General features: G+C 37.0%; 1 protein-coding gene across 1 annotated transcript in view; it reads right to left on the bottom strand.

The window, feature by feature from the left end:
- Positions 1-292: 292 nt before the first annotated feature.
- The window catches only part of PCDH7 (protocadherin 7), a 281461-nt gene continuing 259161 nt past the window's right edge, over positions 293-22592 (bottom strand). Inside the window, exon 4 of the mRNA XM_059817558.1 lies at positions 293-1047. Coding sequence (XP_059673541.1) covers positions 668-1047 — 380 coding nt within the window. The 3' untranslated portion in view covers positions 293-667. The remainder of the gene's footprint in view (positions 1048-22592) is intronic.

Raw genomic sequence — 22592 nt, 5'->3', positions numbered from 1 at the left:
CACAACAAGAACACATTTGTTCTATGGATAAAACAGAACCAGAGTTCATGAATCATAGGAAAGTATGCCATGTTTTTGACTGCAGTCTCAGGCTGAACGTATTTCTGTTGCTTCCAGCCTCAGATGAGAGGTGAGAATATTAAAGCTGTGGTCTTCACAAAGTGCCTATTAATGATTATTCCTTTATATTTATCTCTATATCTGTATGGTTTCTGAAGGATTGTCCCTGGTGGGGATCAGCAATATTCAGATGATATGTTTTGAATACATTTTCCCTGACCTGTTATCCTCAACAAGCCAGATGACAATCAAACAGAATGAGTGGCTTAACTCATGCTTCTGCAGAGGGGAAACAACAGTGTGTTGTGTTCTTTTTAATCAAGCTCATTACTATGGGAGGAATTTGCAACCATAGATTTAGGAAAATAAAAATCAGTGAGGGGGAATTAGACATGCAAGTAACAATGTTTTCTACATTGTACAGTATAGTCAGGCAGACAGTATAATTAAATGCCTGCTATGGAGGCAGAAGTGGCAGGCAGATCTTTTGTCTCTTTGGTGGCCCCCTTTTTTTGTTTCTTATTTTTTGTTAAAATTGTTTTGATTTTAAGACTTTTGCCCCTTTTTTTTCTTATAATATGAAATAATTTTGTTGCTGCTTTTTAGCCTACAGGTAAACTTCTCTTCTAGTTAGAGTGTTGACAGGAGATGGCTTGTATTCCCCTGTCTGTGTAAGGGGGATATCCTCTGGATTGCCGCCTTCATTTTTGCTGAAACTAGCCGCGCTGAAGGTCTCATAGGATGAGGTCAACTTTTTGTTAAGGAGGTTTCTGTTGCGATCACCCATGAGGGAGGCTTCTCCATTGGCCAGCTTTTCCTGACTGCCCCGTTCATCAACAGGCATGAAAGTGGAGAGTTTTGGCTGGCTCTTCTGCTTTCTTTCAGGAGAAGTGCGAACTGGCATCCAGCAGGAGTCTGAGTGGCCATATTCATCACACTCTCGGGTACACTTCCCCGTCAGGGCTACATCTGGTAGAGGCCTTGAATCTGAAAGTAAAATAGAGTTGTCTTTACAACTAATAATATTTCAATGAATTCCAGTGAAACTGAGAATCCTTAAATTCACAAAAGGTATTTTTAAAGGTCTTGGTAAGAATGTTGCAATAATAAATTGCTCAGTAACAGGTTTTTTCAAATTGCATGTGCCCATAGGCAGCAAGCATATCTTTACAGTTATCCTCAACAACTGAAAAATAAGACTATTAAGCCACTTCCTGTGCTTGTAAATCAATCTCAAAACCATATGGCATTAGGTACTGAATGAACTAAAAGAGTCAACCCAGCATTTAATTCCATACTGCCAATTTTCTCGACATTGTTAAAAATACCTTTCTTTGAATTTTTTGTAATGAATGCTTTGAATTTATGTCCAAGGAACCTGAGGCCCCTGCATCCTGCAAATATTTATGAACATGCTTAACGCCCTGCAATGTCTTGACAATAGGACTCAATTTGTACACAATGTAAACCTCTGCTTATATTTCTGAGTATCAGGCATTCATTCTCAGTACACAATATGTTTTATGAATTGTACAATCAATAAGTAATAGGAGCATACAAAACCCCTGCTATTGGTTATGAACTTAATCTAACATGTACAGATAAAGCTATTCTGTGTGTGCGTGTGGAGGGACAGGGAGAATCTGAGTGCTGCCTGAATAGATGCACTAACATTTTATATGTGACTTGTAGCATTAGAAGGTGTCCTGTTCCAGATCACTATGTCTAAGCTTTCCAGCTACTGTACTTGTTAGAGCTTTCACCAAAAACTAGCAAAGTTCAGGGGACTGCAGGATTGACTCCTACATGATAAATACACAACTACTTTTTAATGTTTGTATTTTGATACTTGCATTGTAACTGAATTAAAAAGCTGTCTCAACTGTTTTAAACACTGAGCAAGATTCTGAAACCTTGCTTTTATTCAGTTATACTGTACTTTATGGTCTACAAGAAATAACTGGAGCTGCCTACAAAGTAACAGCATGATATTCAAACCATTAAAGTGACAAAGAGCAAAAATTAACAATTAAATTTTCCAGTTTATTTGATACAACTTTCATATGATATGACTTGTTTGATGAAACTTTTAGGTTTGTTTTATAAAAAATCAATTATCTTAAAAAGGAGCAAGGACCCTCAACATGCGAACAGAGTCAGGTACTTCATATGGGCTGTGGCAAATTTCTACCTTCCCACTACAACACCCAAACTCATGTGAACAGTAATTTTAACAGTATTAACCTATGCATTATAAAATATCTTTCAAAGGTCTATTCAGCCTTCATTTTGTTTCTTCTATTTTGCCTATTTCTAATTTAATTTTGGCTGCCAGATGACCTTCTCAAACAGTGACAATTCCAACTGTGAAATATTTATAAATTCATAAAAAAGACTACTGCTGAGGTTAAAAAAAAAAAAAAAGGCAGCCAAAAATCCTTTGCCTCTTCTCGAATAAACTGCTTTAATTTAAAATATTTACAACAGCTGCTTGCAGAACAAGCGTATTTTATTTCAGCATCTGCGGATTTAATCTTGATAGAATTGCAAAAGCTCTTGAAAGTCAGATTTCTGTTCATCCTGTCCTGAATTTTTCATGCATTTAAACATTCATTTAATTATAATTTGTTGCAGTATTGTAAAGAATATGCATATTATTTATTACTAGCAGTTGTCAACATTTGTCTAGAAACTATTCTGTGTATTCTGAATACTGTATAATATTTCATATTGCAATATGTCACTGATTTTAATGACAAAACCAGCATGGATGTTTAGATATCTGAGTATCTCTGTAGCTGAGATGTGTAAGGCTGGGAGAAGGAACTGAGTGATATTATTTTTTCTTCCAGTTGTACTTTTTAAGGCTTTTGCACTTAGACTCAGCCATGATTCCCACATTTTTTTCAATGAAGAATGCAAAGACTATGGACAGTTATCAGCTTATCAATTTTCAGATGACTATGTTCTGGAGATGTAGACAGAAGATGGGGACTGTAACAGTCCATTTCTCTATTTGTCAGCTAAATCTAATATTATTCTGGCACTCCCTAAAGGTAAGAAGCATTATTAACTGCTGAGCTGCACCTGATGTGCTTTGATTTTTAAACAGAAAAACCCTCTTCATATTTATACAACAGGGCAAATCCCCTTCCATCTAAATCTCAATAAACTCTTCAAACAGCACCCTATTTCCAAACAATGACCATTAAACATTATGCTTGCTACTAGTATTTCAACTATTACTCTCGCAGAATATTAGCAATTGATTATCAAGGCGATACATCTGACCTATATTTAAAACATAGGAGTATGTGTCTATTGAAAGGGGGTTTTGTTGTTGTTGTTGTTGGGTTTTTTTTTCCAGATTGAAACAGTTAATGTCTCCTTATATCTGATGGTTTCCTTTTAGTGCAAACAACTCTTGAGCTAGCATTGCTTGGCTTGATAAAAATCCTTCCCTCGCTTGTGGTCTTTGAATCACACACTTGAAAATTTACCATTTTGCACTGTAGTGTAGCCCCTATTCACTTCTGGAAAAATATTAGAATTCCTTATTGCAAAGCATGAGGACTTGCTGTACAATTCAGCCTTATAGTGCTGTTGTATGAAGCAACAGCCTCTAAGTCAGCATGTGGTTGACATGCCCTGTTGTGTTATGTGATAAGTTTCATCTTCACACCCACAAAAGAATCACAGAATCAGCCTGCACGGGTTCATGAAAGACAGGTCCTGCTTGACCAACCTGATCTCCTTCTGTGACCAGGTGACCCGCCTAGTGGATGAGGGGAAGGCTGTTGACGTTGTCTACCTGTACTGCAGTAAAGCCTTTGACACTGTACCCCACAGTATTCTCCTGGAGAAGCTGGTGACTCGTGGCTTAGACAGGTACACTCTTCACTGAGTTAAAAACTGGCTGGATGGCCGAGCCCAGAGAGTTGTGGTGAATGGGGTGAAATCCAGTTGGCAGCCAGTCACAAGCAGAGTCCCCCAAGGCTCAGTTTTGGGGCCAGTCTTGTTTAATATCTTTATTGATGATCTGGATGAGGGGATTGAGTGCACCCTCAGCAAGTTTGCAGATGACACCAAGTTGGGCGGGAGTGTTGATCTGCTCGAGGGTCGGAAGGCTCTGCAGAGGGATCTGGACAGGCTGGATGGATGGGCCCAGGCCAATTGGATGAAGTTCAACAAAGCCAAGTGCCGGGTTCTACACTTTGGCCACAACAACCCCAGGCAAGGCTACAGGCTTGGGGACGAGTGGCTGGAAAATTCCCCTGAAGAAAAGGACCTGAGGGTGTTGGTCAACAGCCGGCTGAAGATGAGCCAGCAGTGTGCCCAGGTGGCCAAGAAGGCCAATGGCATCCTGGCTTGTATCAGAAACAGTGTGGCCAGCAGGAGCAGGGAAGTGATCGTGCCCCTGTACTCGGCGCTGGTGAGGCCGCACCTTGAATACTGTGTTCAGTTTTGGGCCCCTCACTACAAGAAGGACATTGAGGTGCTGGAGCGTGTCCAGAGAAGGGCAACGAAGCTGGTGAGGGGTCTGGAGCACAAGTTTATGAGGAGCGGCTGAGGGAGCTGAGGTTGTTCAGCCTGGAGAAGAGGAGGCTGAGGGGAGACCTTACTGCTCTCTACAATCACCTGAAAGGGGGTTGCAGAGAGGTGGGTGTTGGTCTCTTCTCCCAAGTGACGAGTGACAGGACAAGAGGAAATGGCCTCAAGTTGCACCAGGGGAGATTCAGACTCGATATTAGGAAAAATTTCTTTACTGAGAGAGTGGTAACACAATGGAATAGACTGCCCAGGGAGGTGGTGGAGTCACCCTCCCTGGAGGTATTTAAGGAGCGTGTGGACGTGGCATTGTGGGACGTGGCTTGATGTGCATGGTGGTGTGTGGTGTGGTGTGTTTTGGGTTTTTTTTTTTTTTGGGGGGGGGGGTGGGTTTTTTTGTTTGGGGTTTTTTTTGGTTGTTTGTTTTGGGGTTTTTTTGTAATGGTTGGACTTGATGATCTTACAGGTCTTTTCCAACCTTAGTGATTCTGTCATTCTGTGATTAAGGTTGGAAAAGACCTGTAAGATCATCAAGTCCAACCATCAACCCAACACCAACATGCCCACTAATCCATGTCCCACAGTGCCACATCCACACGTTTTTTGAACACCTCCAGGGATGGTGACTCCACCACCTCCCTGGGCAGCTTGTTTCAATGCTTCACCATTCTCTCAGTAAAGAAATTTTTCCTAATATCCAGCCTAAACCTCCCCTGATGCAACTTGAGGCCATTTCCTCTTGTCCTGTCGCTAGTCACTTGGGAGAAGAGACCAACACCCACCTCTCTGCAACCTCCTTTCAGGTAATTGTAGAGAGCAATGAGGTCTCCCCTCAGCCTTCTCTTCTCCAGACTGAACAACCCCTGTTCCCTCAGCTGCTCCTCATAAGACTTGTGCTCCAGACCCTTCAACAGTTTCGTTGCCCTTCTCTGGACACGCTCCAGCACCTCAATGTCCTTCTTGTAGTGAGGGGCCCAAAAATGAACAAAGAGAGACAATGGCAGGATGATACTAGCCCTAATAATACCCTGACAGGCTACTCCCAGGCCCATCACAGAGGCCATCACGTCACCAAAAGTCCATCTGCCCAGGCCCAGAGGAGCACAGGGGTATATAGTGGCAGATAGGAATGCAAATCAAGGACTTGGGAGGAACAACCACCTTGTCTGCCCCTCCTGCCCCCGGGCTATCCTAGCAGAGCCATCAGCCCCATTGTTCAGGTGTGAAACCCACCACCAGGAGTCATGGGCAGCTGCTCTCCAGATCACCTTTCCATCTAAGAGGGGCATTGCTGCCTAGGTATTTAGGACACTTTATGGGATATGGGGGAAAACCAGTTTGGGATAACACAGGACTTATTATGCGATGTTTAGGGGAAGAACAAAAGGGAGGACAAGGGAGGGTTTTACGTGATTTGGGGAGCAAAGAGAGTGGGAAAATAGAGAGACAAATAGAGAGGGCTAAAATGCAAATAGTTTGCTGGCTAATAAGTTTGTCCATTGTGCCCTGTGTCTGATCAGCATGGTCTATCCTACCTTCTTATTAAATTCCTTTCTAACAATTTCCTCGGTATGGGCTATTATGTGTGCATATGCATGTATACATATGTGCATGTCCACTCTCACTAGCGGACTTCCATCATGTCCATCCAGAGAGGGGAGCAGAATGAGGCTGTCTGTGTTCGTGCTCTGAGTGTCTGTGATCTGTGTGGCCAACTGTGTTTTGAAACCTGCTGCATTTTAACTGCTCTTCTGTTTAAAAGATGGACATAACTTCAGCATTTGGGGGGAGGGGGAAGTGATGCAGGTAAGGAGGGAAAGTTTTGTGTGTGTGTTTTATTAGAAGGTGGGTAAAACATCCAGTGCTGCCAGGACTAAACTATTACCAGTACCTAAACTAGTCTTTTAAGGGAAAATTGAGTACTTTCTATACACTGCAATAGATTAGATAACAGAGATTTAATCTTCATTTTGAATAAACTGCTACGCTGCTTTAGCTACAAAGTCATTAACTGTATTTCTGCTGATTCCCTGAACAGATTGACCCTCTTTTGCAGAGTAGTGACTTTATGCTCTTCTTTTTACATTATCTAGCCCATGGAGTTGTGAACAATGTCTGAAAAAAAAAAAAAAAAAATTTGCTCTTGTCCTCTAGCATAATTTACATCCAAACATATCTATCTCTAAATAACATGCTTTTTTAAGTACTTCTCAGTTCAAAAGTTAAACACTTTAGTAGCGACCACATTGCTAGCTGGCATGCCTAATGGAATATGACACATCAAAGTATTTGTCAGCACAATTGGCAAATCATCAAGGAAGAGTACAACAGATTTCTGCCACAGTTACGTATCTGGAAACTGACTCAAATAAGTTCCTAAAAAGCCAGTTATGAACAAACAAATTTTATCACAATGCTAATTAGTGAGAAAGTAAACCTGGAGAGATGATATTTCTTGTCATACAGAAATTTGTAGATTTGGAGTAAGGTTTTAATTTTTTATATGTAGACTGCTCACTTTTAAGCTTTTATTTGCATAAAATTATCTTCAGAGTTACAATGGAAGATGTCATCTAAGTTATTTTCAGACATATCCTCTTATGGTGTCTCTACATCAGAACTAGGTATTGCTTGGCTATTTACAAAGCAATTGTAAACCCACTCCCTAAAATGCAGATATTTAGACAAGTTTTTAACTCTCCATGCAAATGGAGACTTCAGAAGCGAATATTTATAAAGCAACTGCTCAGACTTCAGCTAAAAGAAAATTGGAGAACACTAATTTACAGGCTCTCACAATCTACTTTCTCCTTGCATCTGATGTAAGCTTCCACCACCAATTTCCAAAGTTAGCTGATAACTATAATTTCAAAAAAAAAATTAACTTTTATCATTAATCCAAAAAATCTTTAAATGTTTATGGCTAATTTCTGAGGCAGTGATAGCTTATGTTTTCCAAAAAACTTTGTATAAAAGCATGCAAATGAATGGAGTTATTTACATGTATGCTCACATTTTGGCTAATTGTAGCTGACTCTTGCTTTAGGGTTAGGAGGACTGCTTGTTATCAAAAACGGAAGGCATCTACCATGGCAGTGTGGAGAGAGGAAATATGGTGTTCTATATCCAGTTTAAAACCAAAAAAATTAACAACCGAAATATTCCACCCAAGCAATTTTCCATTATTTTCTCTCCTCCCATTCCTTACCAAAGTTTAATATATTTCATCAAGTACAGAGAAAGTAGTATGAACCCAACAGTCAACAAGTACAAATTACAAGTTATGTACTTTTTTGTACACACACATTGCAGAAATATAATCAAAGATGCACACTCACTCTGGCTCCACTCCACACATTTTTTAACAACCATTCTTGTACAATATATTTTATATAAACCCAGTATTATCAATTAGTCATGACACAGTCCTAGCACATACACTTTTTTGGAGAAAGATGCAAGGAGCTTTTCATTTTCTCATCTTTTGTAAACCACACACAAAGCCCATGGTAACAACAGACTTTAGATGTACTTAAGTAAGTAGTCAAAAGCTCTGTTCCACTTGTCCCTGGAGACAGAAAACCTGCCGAAACAATACTGACACCCTATCTAGATATAACAACTTGAACATTCCCAGAAAGAACTCTGTGCCCAGAAAGCATTCCTAGCTGTAAACCTTTTCTTGGAGTAGTATATGACCACAGTATCCATATAGTACTCCAGCAGTGCAACAGTACTACTGTAAGCCATGCAACTTGGTCCACAGAACCTGAGGAGTCATTGGCAGATGAGTTCTAAATAGTATCTATGACAAATCAATGACTACATGCAGATTTTGCTGCCTTTCCCCATTGATAGGCCCATAACATCCCTGCATGGTTCCAGTTATTGAGGACGTGTAAAGAATGCTGGTACAGTAGTTCCAGACTACTGTGAGAAAAGAAAAAGGAGTAGGAACTGTCATACAGTAATAATAGAGATGCTGGTTTGGATGAGCCGCTTTTCATGCCTCCTTTTCCTGCACTCTGTACACAAATATACTATATTCAGAGGACCATCCAAAATTCAAGTGAAACACTGGTAAGACTATGTAATTAAGCAGGAGTCCATTTACACAGATTTTATATTAAATGCTTGTCTGTTTTATGAGCTGTGTGACTGGAGACACAATAGAGCTCTTAAAGCATAACAAGTATTGACTACATGATCAGAGAACAATAATGCAGAAAACAGCTAGAGGGTACATATTGTAGAAAATCACTTTTTAAGGGGGGGGAAAAAAGCTAAGCTATAGTGATACACAGCTATAGCAGTACTGTCTTTGAAATTTCTGCCTCCTAATTCAGGAACTGCGTCCCAGTTAGTGCTGTGGCATATTCTGACATGCCAACATACTATTAAAATACTTACTTAAACATGTTTGAAGGCATCAGCAACTTCTTTCTCTGCACCTTAGGCTAAATATGGTTAAACAGCAACTGAACATATCTCAAGAAGCATTTAGTGCCCCAAGGCTTGGACTGCTGTCATTCTGAATGTGGCATTATCATGTACTGCAGAGATAGATAGCGCATGCCATCTCCAAAACAGTCCTACTGAATAAAGTCAAACACAAATCCACTGTTTGAGATATGCTGACTGCATATGCAACTGAAGTAATGAACATATTAATTGCTTTTGGACTAGAATAATTTCATGTATATCATGCCCAATTCTGAAATTCTTTTCAGTGCTTAAGAAAATACTTCAGAGTACAGAAAGGCTTACATGTACATTGATTGAATGATTGATACTGTGAGAGGAGGTATGACAGAAGGATATAAAACAGTGAATTCTGAACCTTTATTCTTTCATTATGCAAGGAAAAAGGAGCATAGAATGAAAGTGAGTATTTTCAATACTTTACTTGAGAAATGGCAAAATAAAAGTATCCCTTAAACAATTCCCAAGAACAGCAAGACTCACTGCTGTAGTGTGTCAAAAGTCCAAGTACTTAGCTGGTTTCAGGAGAGACTATAGTGGAATTTTCGAAAAGCAAACATGAAATGATATAGTCCTCTACCACTAAAACTAATAAAAATAAAACAAACAAATAAAGCAATAACATAAGAAAATACAAACAGGTAACTGATCCTTTAACATTTGAAAAAAGCTCATGCTAGATGAATGAAAGTGAGTTAGCCTGAAGAGAAGGCAGTTGAGGAAGAAAACAGCACTTTTCATGTACCTAAAAGGCTATAGTAAGCAAGAGGGGGAACAATCTGTTTTGCATGCCCATAGTGGAAAGGACCAAAAGTAATGTCTTGATTGCAACAATGGCAAATCAGGTTAGAAATTAGAAAGAAACTTTGAGGATAAATGTAGTGATGGAAGGTTATAGAGTCTCCATAGCTGGGAGGATTTTATGAATGTCTAGAAAAACTTCTCCAAAGGGTAACTTAAATGTGGCTAATCCTACCTTGGGAAAGCAAGGATGCACTAAATGACCTGTAAAGGTTCCCTTCAGCTCTGCAATTCTGTTAATATGTTTACTAACATTTGTGTACTTTGGCCTCAATCCAATCCTTAACTGTTTCTGGGTTAAGATTCTTGACTAATTCAGTAATAAATCAACCTTGGAAGTTTGGCTTAGGTTCAGCTAAAAGTCCATTTTAGAGTGACAACCTCCTATGTTAATAGAATTACAAACAAAAAAACAAAATGTCCAGACCATTAAAGACAGGCGTAATCAAAGGAATACAGAAACAAAAAGCCAATAATGCTAAAACAAATCCCACTCTCAAGTCCCAACATGATAACCTAACATTTATAAATTCTGCTTGCCTGAGTCCCAACACATCCATTTCATGCTACAGTTTCATCAAAAAGTTAAAGATTGAATACTGCTTCTACCCGTAGTGGTGCAAAACAAATATCATGTCTCTGAAGTCCATTAAACCTGTAACTGGTGTAAGAGAGACTCTGTAAAGCAGAAAATTTCACCAGTGTTTACTTCTTACATGAAATTTTGGTTTTGTTTACGCTTGCATAATACCTGCCTCTGTTTTAGGGAGGAACAGAGTCAAATAAGATAAAGAATGTATAAGATTTTTATGTATTTTCTTTGTTTAATTAAACAGATTGTACTAGACTATATAGCAATTTAACATGACTCAGACATGTGTCATGGTTTAGTCCCATCCGGCAACTAAGCACCACACAGCCGCTCGCTCACTCCCCCCAGGTGGGTGGGGGAGAGAATTGGAAGAGTAAAAGTGAGAAAACTCATGGGTTGAGATAAATACAGTTTAATAGGTAAAGCAAAAGTTGCACAAGGAAGCAAAGCAAAACAAGGAATTCATTCACCACTTCCCATCGTCAGGCAGGTGTTCAGCTATCTGCAGGAAAGCAGTGCTCCATCACGCGTAACGGTTGCTCGGGAAGACAAACGCTATTACTCCGAATGTCCCCCCCTTTCCTTCTTCCTCTCCCAGCTTTGTATACTGAGCATGATGTCGTATGGTATGGGATATCCCTTTGGTCAGTTGGGGTCAGCTGTCCCGTCTGTGTCCCCTCCCAACTCCTTGTGCACCCCCAGCCTACTCGCTGGTGGGGTGGGGTGAGGAGCAGAAAAGGCCTTGACGCTGTGTAAGCACTGCTCAGCAGTAACTAAAACATCCCTGTATTATCAACATTGTTTCCAGCACAAATCCAAAACACAGCCCTATACTAGCTGCTATGAAGAAAATTAACTCTATCCCAGCCAAAACCAGCACAACATGTAAACAAAGAAATATTACCCAAACAATAAAATTCCTGGCTTAGATTCCAAGGTTATTTCTATCAAAATTGCCTCCAGCAGGTTAGGGTACAATATTTTTTAACTGTTTCTATAACTATAGAATAATTCCATAAAAAAGTTTCTTACCTAGATTAATGATCGTACCAGCTCTGTAGTATTGCATCTGTGATCTTCAGGGAATCATCAATATTTCACAATCAACTTAAAGACTGTTTATATGAAAAAGAGACCTATGGCTTTTTTTTTTTTTTTTTTTACACTAAAAAACTAGTGGTACTCTTCCAGGCCCAAATCATATTAATCAGTTGGTTGTCAGTGGAGAACCATAATATAGGTTGCATACAATATTATGTGTAAGTGAAATCAAATTCAACAGACTTAATTCTAGACAAATACTAATTTTAAACCCTGATTACATTATGATATAAAAGGAAGCACATTAAAAACATATAGTTTTCTCCTGTTTAACTTGTATTTATCCTGGAGTTCAAACTTTATTATTTTGTTGTCGTTCACAAGACCAATTGCATATATATAATGAGGACTAAGAAGTATCAGCTTATGTGATACCAGTGGCGAGTACTGTACTAAATACAGCACGCTGAACTTAAATTCCCTAAATTTTAATTTTCTAGATTTAAACGTAATTGCTACAAGACTGCTTGTAATCCTGTTAAATCCTCTGATAGCCTGATTTACTTCTATCGCTGAAATGGCAACATATCCTTCAGAAAAGTAGCACTTACTATGGCTTCCTGAAGTAGCATAGACATTAAGATGTAGGAAACATTTAAGCTGTCTAATTGTTCTGCCAATCTGATGCTAAAGTATTAATCTGTCACTATGTCAAATTACATACCTTTATTTTTTTCAGTAAAACGTGTCAGTGCTTAACAAACTCTGAGCTGAAGCAATTCATGGAGCAATTAGAATGTCAGCTCTCCTAAAGATGACTTAAGAAAAGTCTGAATCAGGGCTCAGAAGTCAACATAATTTCCTTGATACTCATGCCAAAGTGATGGGACTGCAGGAGCTCTAAGGGAACAGAGTAGCTAGCAGCTATTATGAGCTCATCTCAGCTGTATACTGTGCCCCCCCTTTATTTTATTTCTTGGTGATAAGGATTAATTTAATAATGTATTTTCTTCATCAGGAATGGACACCAGGTAGGAAAACTAGTGCTTTTGCCACAGACAAGAAAAACAAGGTTACATGATTTCCCCTTGTCTCCCTCCAATTTATGCCCATCTCATTCAAAAGGCAACTTCTTTTTCAAGATACCACAAGTAATGTTTTCTAGGGAATATTGATGAATGCATTGCTTCCATATAGAAACTAAAAGAACAATTCCAAAAGACGTTCACTGTCATTAGACCTTATGGATATCTCACAAGTATCTCAGAGAATGTCTAGAATCGATAATGGAAGTTGAATATATAGAAAAAAATCAGTGACTTGACAGAATTGCAAGCTGTTTTGTAAGCTTGATATTTGTTGAAGTGATATAAAAATGCACTAGGTATGACTAACATTTAGGTTAAAAAGACACACACACACCCCCACACTCATGGCTGCTTAATTGTTTATCATAAGTAATGGGGAGCGGGGAAACAACAAGCAAACAGCAAAACTGAACCACTAGTGACTATGGACAAGAGCTCAAACTAAAATAAGTACTGGTTGAATGCTTCTGTGTTTAAGAGTTGGCTTTAAGGGAGAATACTGACTTCTTTCTTTCTTAACTTGCAGTGAGTTACTTTTTTCTTACAGAATTCTTCTGTCACATAAGGTAGCAACTTGAACTGATTATCTTGCTAGAACCACTGCATTCCTGAAAATAAAGTTCTTCATACAGTTCTACTTCGTGCAGCAACACATTGCTGGATTCTAGATCTTATTTCATTCCCCATATGCAGAACAAAATATTGTATAATAACATATATTAAACAGTAGTACTGCTTTCATAAGAAGGGAATTATTCGTGTTCCCAAGAGGTTTTCTGTGTGACCCATGTAATATTTATTTTGTTACAAGTCATAGACCCTCAAAGGTTAAACTTGAACAGTAACTATTTATATCACGTTATTTTCAAATGGGGGGAAGAAGAAAGTTCTCCATGCTCTGCGTGCAAATGATCATCTAAATAATGTAGAGCTCAGCATGAAGCAGAAAAAAATAACTTGTGACCACTTGTCTTTTTAGTAGCTGTCAAGAGGAAGTTGTGTTGTAAGAAGAAATATAGCAGTCATGTGAAGGCTCCATTTAACATTTTATGTCACATAAAGGGAACCTTATCCCACACAATGGAAAAAAATACTCACTTATCTGTTCATATCATACCTGTTTCTCTCACAAATACACATATAAATTTGTAATTTTACTTACTTAATCATACTAGCAAGATCTGGGATACAGAACCAAATTTAATTCAGTTCTGTGAATTGAAAAGTACAAAAAATGCATTTTCATTCCTTTAGCAGAAGATCTACATGATGCAAGACCTAAATGAGTGTTAAAAATAGAAAAAAAAAAAATTTAAGTTTATTATATTAATGTACATTTTTCCTGGTTGTAGAAGTATACCCCAGAAGAAATGGCTTAAATTTTATAAAATATAGTGCTCATCTTCATTAATCATGAAGCATTACAGAGGTATAAAATCATGCAACTCAGGAGTAAATGGTACTACTTCCACCTGTCACAGGGAAAGGAAATGATTAACTAGTTACAGCCTCCTGTCTTTTATTCCATGTCAGTGGCATGAGCCATAGTGTCACTTTGGTCTTTAGAACAATTATTTTGGAACCCTCAACTTTTTTCCTAAGAGGTAAAATCTACCCCAGAATTAATCCACGTAAGTAAATTTGTACTTTTGTTTTTAACACTGATGCTTTCTCATTGAGATGATGCAGGGGAGGGGGAGTGTTCGGGGGTTTTTTTGTTGTTGTTTTTATAGTAAGTATGTGGAAAAGTCTTCACACCTCAAAAAATGGAGAGACAAATAAAGATAATGAATCTCTCAATGTGATTTATATCCTGCTAAAAGGGATTTTTTTCATCAATTTTTTATTGATTTTTCAGCTGTGTGTGCAGATTACAGCTAGTGAATTAATTACAAACATCAGCTCAGAATGGTTACATACTTATGACAGATTCATCTGGGCTACAGTCCATTAGTAATTAAGTATTAAGCACAGCACTAATTCCCCTTGTGCATGTACGGTAGATAGACTGCAATCTATCATACACATGAATCATAGGGATGTTATACTAAAAGAGGTTAGAGTATCACTGTTTTATCTCACTATAGAATGGAAAAGTATAATGATTTTTTTTATACTAATGGAAAGTATAGAAATTTGAATGAAACAAAACAGAGAAGCCAAAAAAATCAAGTTTTACTTGCAAAGTCTAAGCCTGTCAGAAATAGCAGTCTCAATCCTTCTTGTGGGAGGGGCAATCTAATGGAGCCTGTAGTGTGTATCGCAGTTTTTTGACCCCTGCCCTTGACTCTAAGTATCCTACAGTGTTTCGTTCACTCAACAGTTATAGGAGGTAAAGAAGTAGAATTCTTACCTTACAAATCAAACTGTCTTGAAGAAAGTTAAAGGCAAGACTGGACTTGAACAGGGGTGTCTAAGCATATTAATCAGGAGCTGTCTATCATGCCTGAGATGAAGATACGGTGGTTTTGGTTTCTTCACCAGCTACTAGGTAACATTTTCTTCAGATTTCCTAAGCCACTTGCTTGAGTGGACAGTTGAGAATATCCCTCTATAGATTTCTCAAGATAGTCCCCCAAAATATGTGAAATAATTCCTAGCCACAAAGTAAAAATGGAATAATTTTTGTCAGAAGTTACTCCAGTGGAAGTACTCTTTAACAAATCCATTCTCTTGGTTTAAGAACATTCAATAGTGCAATTTGTCTGCTCTTGTGTTTCGTAGCACAATATTAAAGTTAGTAATTTTTTGCTTACCTTGGTTACTGAAGTGTATACCTGTACCCACACAATTTAAATCTCAGAAAATATTCCATTGTTCCTGTTTGTGACATTTCCAGATTTCTTAAGAAGTGTAGTACATATACTTTTGACTATTGCTTCATAGCTAACATCTACTTTTTCAAGAATGAATCAGATTATCGCCAGCTTGTTTCATTCATTTGAATATCAAGAAGTTTCTTATGTTATTAGTTTATGCTTTCACTCAGACTCCAGCAAAACTGAGAAAAGATTTGAAACTGGACAATGTTAAGCTTACTCCACTTGCAGTGCATGACTTAATTCTTGCCAATAGATAGGAAAAAACCCTAATTATATCTGCTAGGATAACATAAAACCCAGTCAAGCAAAATATATTAATTAACAGGGACATTAAACACTTTTTTTTTTTTAAAGAGTACATATACTGAAGAAAATGAATATATTAGTGTATTAAATGTATTGACTACAGTATAGGAAAATAAAATAATCCTCTTGATTATTTCCAGTGTAAATCCAGAGTAATTTCTGCTAATCTACCCAGTATCGGTTGCAGCGGTCATAATCACCTAGCAGCTGCTGGATTGTTTTGAAAATCTGAACAAGACACAGAAAAACAGTGGTGAAGGGGTCAAATATAGGAGTTGGGCAGAACATAAAGAAGTAGAAGATGAAAACAAGTTTATCAGACTGAATCAGACAGAAAAATACAAAATCTGCAGACTTTATCTGACTTGAAAGACAATTATTGTTAAAGGGGAAGGAGTAATTTGGTATTTTGGCAATTATTATTGCAGACAAGTTTTTAACAAACTCTTAATTTCCTTTTATTAAATGGTCATTGCCTCCTATTCCTCCCACAATGTATCATGGCTAGATCATATGGTCCATACTTCGTGCAGGCATCGTCCTTCCAGGTCATTCAGAATGTGGTTTCCTGAATGAAAAACATTCAGTAGAAAATTGTTGTCTGCACAGTGTTTTAGTCTCTGACTCCTTTCTGAAATCATAATAGAGATGCCAGTTGGGATTGTGGTTCTTGTGAATGTAAACCACTGGAGTATAACTAATTTATTCATACAATAGAGTGATTCACTATCAATGGTACGATTAGCTTCTTCGTGGGTCAACTTTGAAGCTGGAACTTAAGGCAAAAAATTGTATGCCTAAATATCAATCACCTGAGCCACAATAATTGTCAGATGATGTAATTATTCCCGGAAAATTATTCAGAGAATGGCATGCTCCTACCAGAGCTGAATGAAGTTCTACCAGAAACTGGGCATCACACTTGGATATTTCATGGTCCTTGTACAGGAGTGAGCAGCAGAGAGAGCTGATGAGCATATTTCATTCTCCTTTGTAAACAAAGCATCTCTGATAGTGATCCATTAAATTAGGCCTAGTCTAAGCATAGTGGATAAACTCACAGTCCACAGTGGCGGACACCAGTGAATAGTTTATGAAACTTAAGCTTCAAGTTAATTAATTTAATTGGACTAGTAAAGCATGGCCATATATAGATATATTCTATTATACATCAGAGATGAGTGGCTGGCTAGATAAAGTTGAAAATTATTTGCTTACTTTTGAGTCATACAGATAGAAAGTAAAAGGAAGAATCAATGTGTTCTCAAAACATTTTGACAAAAAATACTTACAGCATTAAAATTAACATTGATTTTATTCTGCTCTTTGTGTGAAGTTATTCTGAGAATCTTGTTTTTTATTAGACTATTTATGTATACTCTCAAATCTCTTTTCCACCAGGTATGTGAAAACTCACTAAATATGTAGCAGTGCAATAAACAGATAAACGAACTCTCAGTGCACGTTTTACCCTACCATAGACATGAACTGCAGTTGCATATATCTTGAGTGTTATTAAACTTATTTTGCACTGTTGCAGAAGTATTTTACGACATTTTCTCTGTTTCTATTTACTGATGCTTTTACTCACTGAAAGTAGACGAGGTACAGAAAGAGGTCAAAATTGACAGCAAAGCTGAATCAGGGCTTCTTATGCCAATGAAATAATGAAAACCAGCACTGTTCTTACAGCAACAATAATGAATATAAATAGACAAAAGGCTCTGCACAGCTACTGGGAGAAAAAGAATAAGGCATCCATTTCAAGAAAAAATCTTTTCCTGCTATCAGAGATAGCTTTGTGAACTGAATAAATTAGGATGCCCTTTAAACAATTTTCATGCTTCAAGAAATGCCTGTGAGAGACAGGTCTCCCTTATTTTCCTTTAAGGGATCAGACTTAATAGGTTGAATTTTACTTGGATTTTCTACACCTTTATTTCTCATGTCAATCTTTCCCAGATAAAATCTGTTATCTCATCTTTGACAAAGTTCAATACTTAATATGAATGCTTTTTCTGCTCCCTGGATTTATTGTCTCAAGGATACATATATCCCTATCTCTCTACAGATAACATTAGCAGGGTGCAAGTACCATCCAAATAATTGTCAATGAATAATAAAGATTTGCCCAACTCTTCTATCTCTTTCAAAACTAAATCTGTAAGTGAATGTGTAACTCTGCATCAAAATAATTTACTAGAATAACTCTGTATATCTGATTTTCTTCTGTATAAAATGCTGGACACTGCATCTGAAGAAAAATTAAAGAAGCAGGTATCTTTGCTTTTATGACTGATGGCATGTACTAAACCCACAAGTTTAAAAGTCATTGGAGAGATGCTGCATCAATTAAATTCCAAGAGATTATAAGGTTTTTGTCTCTCACTAAGTGATTCTATGGACTTAATGTATTTTACACCACCATCTGTTTGAGAGTCAGCAGAAAAATATCTTTCCTTTAGTTGATACTATCCAAAAATAATTATATCTTCTTCTGGAATAATAAAATAGTCATCTGTTACAATACCTATGAATCTTATCATGCTGTAAGAGAACAATTCTTCTTGTTAACTTATATCATTTTTATTCATGGGGAGGTTTTAATCTGAATTAAAATTTACAGATATACCTTAGATTTAAAATTTCAGGAGGTAGAACTGATGGCAAAGGAAAAAAGACCAGATCGGGAATAAAATTTCCTTGCTAATGTTACAAAAAACAAGTATCATTTAACTTCTCTGTTGCTAGATTCTCTCATTTATTATACTTCAGTCTATGAAAATTTGTCTAGCTGCAGGCATCTCTTATTCTTCAAAACAAAGCTTATACAGTTTTCTACAATAATCTGTATTTTGAAAACTCCCTTAGGAATTCTAAAATTATTTTTAAAACCTCAGCTACACAAACTTGCCAGAGGAGTGAGCAATGGCTCTAATTATAAATGTCTGGGATAATTTCTCACTGGTTCAGTTTTACATAATCTGTCTTTCAGGGAAAGGTAATATACACCTAAGGCATAGCTTTCACAAGATGCACTACATCATTAGCACATAGCATTTAGAATTCCGGTCAATCCAACTTCATTTAAATTTCTAAAAAGCACAAATATTTTGCATAGTCAGAGACTGACCTCATACTGCTTTGACATGTTTTGAATCTGATATTTCTGTCATGAATAAGAAGTGCAAATTCAAAGTAATCAACTAAAGCTAGGCATGCCACAAATCTGAAATAAATGTGAAGTGTGATTCAGATCTGTTCCAAGGACAGCAACTGACAATTTCAGTTGAACAGAAAGGAAAGATTAGGTCTCTTGAGAATTATGTATTTTGCATATTAACTATTATAAAGCAGATGAAGATTTATGCAACTTTAAACTCTTTGCTAAGGCACTGACACCAATAGCATACCCAGGGACCTGTTTCCCTGCCTCCAAAACTCTAAATTTATAGGTGATGGAAAGAGATTTCAAGGAGACTGTAGTTTATTGCATATATAGGAAGCCACTGAAGGTTGTTTGACTAAATAGTCTGGCAGGAAAGGATGTTAAAGAGGAATGGTAAGATGCATTTTCAGACGTTTATATTCTGTCTCACTCAGTTCTTTGTTTTCACTATTAAAAAAGAAAAATGTCTTCAGTTTAATACTTGGTGGTCTAATAAAATAAGGCTTTGGAGAATAGGATGTTTTTGGCATCTCTTAGTGCGTTACTTAACACTGCAAGACTGAACTAAGCAGTCCATCAAACAAACATAAACAAAGGAGCATTAGGAAATCAGCAAGTACTAATTTATAAAGAGATAACACAAAATTGAAGCTGAAGCTACCTATGGAGCCATACCAGCTTTGCTTTACCTAGGGGTTACACCCCTAAAAGTTCACTAACCCAGAAACTTAGTCTAATGAAACAAAATAAATTCTGGCTTTATTCACAAAACTTTTCTTTTGAAATTGCAGTGATTTATTTGTTGATGTTAATATAAGGTTCAAAAGGATGACTGTAATAGAAACCTGACATAATCCTTAATCATAGAGCAATATTGCAAATAACTCAGTATATAATTTTCAGGAAAAATTAATTTGTAAGAAAACAAATGCCTGCTATGATATATCATTCCTGTTTTACAAATATTATGTTTCACCCTATTAAACATACAAATTGCAAATTATATATGCCTACTTGCTGGTGGAACACAACTGACAGACTATAGAAGGGCATTGTATCATCTGAGATTACAGAGGGAAAAAGAACAAAACTAAAGTTTACATTATGGGAAAACTTCTTTTAAGTAATTAAGACTAGTTTTCACAAATTTTCTCTGTCTGCTATAAAACTGAAATACAAACAACATTTACAACTGTGTACTACACATATTGTTCTACTTTGAACTTTCTTCTGTCCTACTAGGATATTGTCAAGTGCTTTTTGGTTTTGGGGGCATTGTTTGTTGGGTTTTTTTTTAAAGGACAGCAAAAGAAGGTTAAAAATAACATAAAAGGCATTCCTGCTTATTAAGGTTTAAAGGAAATCAACTTTTACCCAAATAGGAGATAAGCAATTATAATGAAATTTATGTAGTGTTTTGAATAGCCATCCCAGACAGTAAACCTGATTTGCTCCAAGTAGTATAATTACCTCCTATATGCTTTAATATTCCATTGTTCATCAAATGAAATACAAAACAAGTTAACTCCAGGTAGTTCTGCAAATCTGGCTTAGAAAGAAAAGTAGTATCAATAACTATAGGTCATCTTATCTCAAGGAAATCTATCAGGTATCCAACACATCAAAGCACTTGCACTGCAGTTCTATTCTACTCTCTGCTTTTAATTATGAGGTTCTTCTCTGCAGGAATAAATTCTAAGAGAATTGAAACAATTTATTTTAAAGGCTATAAACATCAGAAGAATTTTGCCTCATACATTCTGAAATGCAGAATATCTTAACACCTCACAGCTTGTAACAGACACATACACAACCCTTTTCTAGGTAAAGAGACTTATTTGAAAACACAGCCTTTCACAATAACTTCCCAAATGAATTGCTCACTATCAATAACTGCACAATCTTAAGTTAAAAAGGAAAATAGTCTTTTATTGACCAAATGCAATTTGATTGTGAAAAGGTATAATTTTCTAATACCTCACTAAAAGACATATTTTGAATTTCCCATAATGTAAATACTGAGAAATAAATAATGTTGCAAGTAGAAGTAAAAAGAACTAAGCATTTTTTGCCATGTGCAGAAAAGAACTTGTGTGAAAATGTTAAGATATGGAGAAAAATGTTTCAAACAAAAGCAGACATTTTCAGACTTGTTTGTCTGTGAAAAGTCATAGTGACTCACTATTAGAAATATTTAACTTGTTCTGAGAGTACATGTTTTCTGAGCTCTGCTACGCACACCAATTTTAAAAACAATCTTTTATTTCCAATAAGCTGTATCAGCATATTTCAGGGAACAAGAAAGTTTATGACAGTTTGCATTATTACATTTCTTTATTATACTATCTGCCATGACCTTCAGTACTGGTCCTCTGCAAGATTTTGATTTTAACATGCCAGATTCAAAACAAATTGAAATGGTGTCATGAAAATATTCTGGTTTACAAGTAGTCAGTAAGAGTTACTAAGATGAAAATTGTCCCGACAAAGCATGTCATTGCTTAGCTTAATCTAGGTACAGAATTTGTATCCCAAAATAGAGAACTTAATAGCAATTTTTTACTTTATTTTTTATTTAATGCAACCGCTAGCTCAAGTCATCATGTCTGTCTTCAAACTTGTGTTTCATACACAACTCCGCTCCCTCCCAAGTAATGTCATGCAAGTGTTCTCTTTTCTTATTGATTATGGGAGAGATCAGGAACATGCTCTACCTCTCTAGCTGAATGGTAAGCATTCAGCTAGAAGGGGAGGAAGTGGTCTGTGGTCACATTTTAGAAAGCAGACCTCCGTCCCTAGCTGAATGCCTAACAGGCTACAGAGTCAAGGTCGCTATGCTTCCTTCTCTTTCGGTAACTCCTGATAGTGGCTGCACAGCACACAGCTACAGGATGATGATGGCTCTCACCAGAAAAAGTTGGAAGCTCTGGACCTGAATCCCCTTAGGCTAAATATAGTACCTACAACTTCCCATAGCCATGCTCGAATGAAAATGACTGGGGTTTCTACTCTGATTTTAAGCTATGTGCTGAGTTCATGTGTTTTAGGAGCATTCAGAACTTAACTGCTCTTTTTTGCCTTAATTCTGGTTGTCATCAGAACATGGATTTCCAGATGAAACAGTTCTGTAACTGTGAATCTTAATTTAGGTTCATAGATAACTGTGGTTCAAAACACAATCACAATTAGAGTAAGGTAGCTACTAGAGGACTGGCTTTCTGAAGCTGTTTCTTAGACACATATGCTTAAACCCTACCTCCAGAGCCAAAATAGGTGCTCTTGATCTCTCCCATTTGCCTGAAGAAACCAGTCATAAAAGCTTTGTCTGACACCAAAACTGTCAAAGCAGTGCTACGGTTTTTAGTTTGAAATTCCAAGGCCTAGACCTGCTCTATGACACAAATCATAATGCTGTTAATTAAACGTTAAAGCAAACACTACATTTTGAGCTGCAATAATTACCAACATTTTCTCTAGCGCTCAATATCAAGTACTTATTTCAATTAATTAACTGATATGACACCTTCAATAATATTTCAAAAAAGAGATGGTTAAAATTCAGCTGAGATTATTAATAAAGTCTTTGCCCCTCAAATAACTAGAACTTAGTTTATTACCACCCTGCTCTCAGCAGATGAGTAGCATGAAGTCCACAGCTATCAGCTCTCCTTCCAAAATTTTCA

The sequence above is a fragment of the Gavia stellata genome, chromosome 5 (genome assembly GCF_030936135.1).
Source record: "Gavia stellata isolate bGavSte3 chromosome 5, bGavSte3.hap2, whole genome shotgun sequence".
Lineage (NCBI taxonomy): Eukaryota > Metazoa > Chordata > Aves > Gaviiformes > Gaviidae > Gavia > Gavia stellata.
This window is presented reverse-complemented; position numbering and strand designations above follow the sequence as displayed.